The sequence below is a fragment of the Austrofundulus limnaeus genome, unplaced genomic scaffold (assembly GCF_001266775.1).
Source record: "Austrofundulus limnaeus strain Quisiro unplaced genomic scaffold, Austrofundulus_limnaeus-1.0 Scaffold0, whole genome shotgun sequence".
Lineage (NCBI taxonomy): Eukaryota > Metazoa > Chordata > Actinopteri > Cyprinodontiformes > Rivulidae > Austrofundulus > Austrofundulus limnaeus.
This window is the reverse complement of record NW_013952402.1, coordinates 2,397,234-2,402,585: the sequence shown is the minus strand read 5'-3', so window position 1 is coordinate 2,402,585 and position 5,352 is coordinate 2,397,234. Positions and strand designations below refer to the sequence as shown.

The window sequence follows — 5,352 nt, the reverse complement described above, 5'->3', positions numbered from 1 at the left end:
ATACCATACCATACCATACCAACTTTATTTATAAAGCACTTTAAAACAACCACAACTGATACAAAGTGCTGTACATTAAAACAACAACATAATAAAAAGTGATTAAAAACGGTTTAAAAACAAAAACATACAATTTAAAAACTAGATCCCGCTGGTGTTAAAAGCCAAGTAAAACAGATGGGTTTTAAGACGAGCTTTAAAAGTGGGCAGTGAAGGGGCCTCTCTGACCTGCAAAGGCAAGTCATTCCATAATTTAGGGCCGATGACTTCTTTAAACTTTGTTGCCAAGTCCCTCCAAGTAAATCGTGCTGCCTTTCTTAGTTAACAGCAACAAATAGGAGCCGAAACAGAATAAAAACAAAACAAAACAAAACAAATTTCTGGGTATATCAAGCTGTCATGAGATGCATTTACTGCCAACTTCTTTGAGCCACGGGGTCTGAATGTACTCTTCGGATTGCTGGTACCGTAACATCGAGCATCCAAGTGGAGCCGCTTTGGAGGGCGACAGATGCTCATTGCAGTGTGAAGCAGTAGGCCTCTGCTGATGCCTTGTGGGCTGGCTCATGGTGCTGCATTGATGCTCCCAGCACAGTAAGGGTTTTTTTTTTTTTGTACACTCACAGCTTCAGTGAATATCTCTAAGTTGTAGCCATGGAAAGGGTGGGTGTAGGAGGTGTGGTTTTGGACGCTGTTCTCTCTGTGTGCGCTAGTGTGTGAACGCCAGAGACAGAGAGAGCGACGAGGAGATAGTAAAGAGTTTGTGTGAAGCGCGGATGCCGGGGGGGGGGGAATGTTTTGTGCCGTGGGAGTCTTCCTTTAGGATGTGAAGCACCTGTGCTGGAGATGCAGGGTGATGTGTGAAGTGCACTCCAAGGGATATTGGGCCCTTATGTTGGCTGTAAATGCCAAAGTGGGTGGATATTGGGTCGTTCTCTCTCTTTCTGGATCACTGTTTAAATGCCTGACAGCTATCACAACTCAGCTGCAGCCGTGTTTGAGCTAAAAACTGTGAGCCGGATCAGCATGGCACGCAAAGCACACATTAAAGGCCTCGGGACTGTGCAGAAATACGGCATGACTTCCTTTATTTCACCTCCTATTTCTGTGAAAATATGCTTATAGTTTAACGCTAATGGGCAGCGTAAGATTTTGAAGTTAAGGGCAAAATAAATGGACAAAGGAGAAAGCCTAAGCTTCTCACTGAAACAATTATTTCTCTCTCTTCTTTTGTCCTACCCTTTTGTCGCTCCACTTCCATCTGCCTTTCTTTTCCCCCATCCTTTGGACCTAATCCCCTCCACCCCCACCTCCTTTTTTTTTAATGTTCTCTGCCGACTCATCTCCGCTCTCATCCCTCCCTCACGATTCCCCTCTCCAAATCTGTCGCCGTCTCCCTCCCCTCTCGCAGGCACCACTAGTCGACGCTGCTCTTTGGATCACCGCGGCATGGCCTTCTGGGAGCAGCCCAGCTACGCTCGATGCATAACCAACGAATTCAGATACTTGCAGCAATCAGTAGGTGCAAAGTCAGCTTCCTCTCACAGCCTCTGTATCCAGTGTATCATAAATTACCTCCCCAGTGTTTTCTCCAACCCCCGCCTGAGCCCCCCACTCTCATCACGCCCATAGCCAAAGATTAACCGCTTTCAATAGAGGAGCAAATTAAAATACAGATTTGGCCAAATTACCTTTTTTAATGAATGGGCATCAGTAAATCCTTATAATGTTTGATTTATAGTTTCTGGCATGTTCTCATTTGGATCTTTGTTGTACCGTCCCCACAAAGACCGGGCTACTTGCAGTCACTGTTTAAAATGACCTCCTATGAAAATTTTACAAAAATATTTTTGGCAAGCATTGACACATACGAAAAGCAAGTCATCTAAATTTAGGAGATTTTATTTATTTTATTTTTTGACAAAAAAAATAGGTGAACTTTGAACGAACATCAAGTTTTTAAAGGGATCCCTGTTTAGTTGTAACATTAGGCTTTATTTAATAAACATATATTTTAACTGTAAAATAAAGACTGTAAAAACATTGTAGGTTGTTTAATTTCTATAATTTTTTTAACTAAAAGTTACAAATTTTATAACACGGACAGGGCCATTTTATTTACACGCAAAGCATTCTGGGTAAATGATGACGTGGATAGGTCCTCGGTGCGAGACTGCTAGTGAGCTATTCCACCCTGAAGGTTATTTTTGGACAATATCTGATGGTTGGCTCTTTTAAATGAAACCAGAGAGCGTTGACAGAGAGGAGAAGGTAGAAATGACTCAGCCTGTAACTGAAAAATATGGATGGAGAACAACAGAGCTGCTTCATAGAAGAAGAACCTCAGCTTAGCCTGTTAGCCTTAACGTTAGCCCAGATGCTATCATCATATATATGTATTAGCTCAGCGCTACACATTCTCCTCTCGTCACTGAGGTCCTCCATCCACATGACAGAGAGAGGAACACAAAAATGACTGAAAATATGGATGGAGGACCTCAGTTTAGCTTGTTAGTTTGTCGCGCTAGTGCTGAGCTTATGCATATAAGGCAATATAGCGCTGGTGCTAGCGCAAAGGTTAACAGGCTAAGCTGAGGTTCTTCTTCCATGAAGCAGCTCTAATGTCCTCCATCCATATTTTCAGTTACAGGCTGAGTCATTTCTACCTTCTCCTCTCTGTCAACACTCTCTGGTTTCATTCTCAGATATTGTCCAAGATTAACCTTCAGGGTGGATATAGCTCGCTCACACAGAGGACCTATCCACGTCATCATTTACCCAGAATGCTTTGAGTGTAAATAAAATGGCTCCGTGCGCGTTAAAATATATCTTTAAAAATTTACAAAACTAAAAAGCCTACAGTATTTTCACAGTCTTTATTTTACAGCTAAAATAAGTGTTTATCAAATAAAGTGTAATGTAACAACTAATCAAGGATCCCTTTAAAGTTGTTTTAATTATTTCATTGGTGTTTTGCAATATTACATAAATGCTGTTTGTAAATGAAGCCTAAATACATTATATCATTAGGCCCGTCACGATAAGCATTAAATCAATTAATTMTACGATCAATTAAAATGATGATGAAAAATTAAAATMAATATGATAGTTTTTCATTTGKCTTATTGTTTGTTTTCTTCGTGTCRACCTCTTTGTTTGGTGTCATTACAGTATATTAGTTTAAYCTGGTCTCCAAACATTATCATCATTTATCCCAATAATTTCCAAGACATTTTATTGTCCTGTAAAATTTGTTATTGTGACAGGCCTATATATCATATTGTTTTTTTCCAAAAGTGTTGATTTTACTGTGTTTCCAGATAGCCCAGCTTTAGAATAGGCAATTTTAGTAACATCCCCAATCACAGTTGAAGACAAAATGATTTACAAAGGCTGAGACAGCACACACAGTTCTGCACCTGTGATTGTGTATTTATGGACATAATTCCAGCGCAATGATGTGAAATGTCATTTCGCTGTGCAATTTCTGCCTAAATGTGTGTCTTCTGCTCCAGTTCCCTCCCTTTATTCATACTGGCTCATTTCAAAACATCCGTGAGGCAGAAAACATTTCGGGCTGGCTAAGATATAAGCGCCAAACAAAGGGGGCCTCGGAGAGTCGAGTCTTTTCCTCCCTGAATTTTTTTTGCACTCCATTTCCTCCAAAACGTGTAGCTTAGCGTGTGCATTGTGTACTGTCAGAGGACACCGATGCCCCAAGTTCTGTCTTCTCCTGTTCTTGGAGGTTCAGGGCCATCTTGCCAAGGGTCAGAGGATGCTGGCGGGGGATGGGATGTCCCAGGTCACCAAAAACCTGCTGGACCTGACCCAGAGGAGGAACTTCTATGCCGGCGACCTGCTGTCTTCGGTGGAAATCCTTCGCAACGTGACCGAGACCTTCAAGCGGGCGAGCTACGAGCCGTCATCAGATGACGTGCAAGTAAGTTCTTTTTAAAAGATACAGGAGTGACTTGTTAGAACTGCACCCCCGCGGCACCGTTTTATCAGATGCTAGATAGCAATCATCCATTTTGCTACCAACCATGTATTATACAAGAAAAGAAAAGGATTTTTCTAACGTGTTGGAAACAACACAAAGGCTGGCGAATGCCCCGCGTGCCTTTATCATATCAAGAGATCTTGATACTTTCTAAGCTGTTTCATTTCATCATGTAGAGGTTAACTCGAGTCTGATTTTTTTATTTATTTTTTGTCAATAGGATGATGGAGATTAAAGCTAAAGCTCCACCTCCATCTGCAGTCAGATCATTCCTGCCCTTAAAGTTGTGTGAGACAAATCTGTGGCTGCATATTATAGTTGATATTACTGCTTAAATGTTTCTGGATGCATTTAAAGTTACGTAGAAATTTGCTTTATTTTATTTTATACTTTTAGAGACGATAGCTAAATAAAAAAGACCATTGTTCTCTTTATGATGGTAACAGCAAAACTAAATCTGACTTTCATGTGCTTGTGTTTGATTAATCCAATTTCCTCCATTTATTTTCTTGCTTTGTTACTTCATCAAATTTGACTCAATGACATTGTTCCCCCACAGGGCTGTGAAGATGAAAATCAGTGTCTAACAGCCATGTTTGTATAAAAGTAGACAGGGCTGGCAGCATAGGCAGAATAGGCAGATGCTAAGGACAGTATTCTTCTAGGGGGGACCACAAATGAGGGACAAAAAAAGTATGGCTTTTTATCAGAGTATAATTGATTTAGCCTGTAGATTTAGTCTGGTTACTCAAATTTATGAACTACATGAAGTGTTATATTGTGCAGAGGACATTTTGTGAAAAAATATATGATGATGCTGTCAAGACTAACTACTGGTGCTCAGTGTGTAAATAGAAAACAAAATGAGGATAATGAAAGTTTCAGCTATGTACAAAAATAAAGTTCTGGTTAGATGCTGGTATCTTCATAAAAAAGGTTACGTTTTATGTAAAAGTCTCTTCAAATAGCTTTAAAATGCAGAGTTTTAGTAGATACTTAGCAAAACTTTCTGGGAGGTGAATACCTCCTGGACCCTCCTAGAACTGCTTCACTCCACAGCTGTTCTTAACTTGAACAGGTGTTCCTCATTGCTGTCAGTAAACATTGGCATTTATGAGATAGACTTCTGGTATTCTGTTTCAAATGGATTTTATTGTTAACTATATTAATTAGTTAAAAAATACACACAAAAAAAGACAAAAATATTTCATTTAATACATGAATGTTTGTAAACTGGCTGTGAGATTTAGAAAATTGCAAAACAGGCGCCAACTGAAATCTTGCCTAGGGCGCCAAATTGGTTTGGGCCGGCCCTGAAAGCAGAAAAGAACCCTTCTTTAATCATTTAAAAG

The 5,352-nt window shown here is 40.1% G+C and overlaps 1 protein-coding gene across 1 annotated transcript in view; it reads left to right on the top strand.

The window, feature by feature from the left end:
• adgrb3 (adhesion G protein-coupled receptor B3) overlaps positions 1-5,352 on the top strand; it is a gene marked incomplete in the record, with an annotated part of 135,320 nt that overhangs the window by 71,386 nt on the left and 58,582 nt on the right. Inside the window, 2 exon segments of the mRNA XM_014002695.1 lie at positions 1,412-1,518; positions 3,746-3,940. Coding sequence (XP_013858149.1) covers positions 1,412-1,518; positions 3,746-3,940 — 302 coding nt within the window.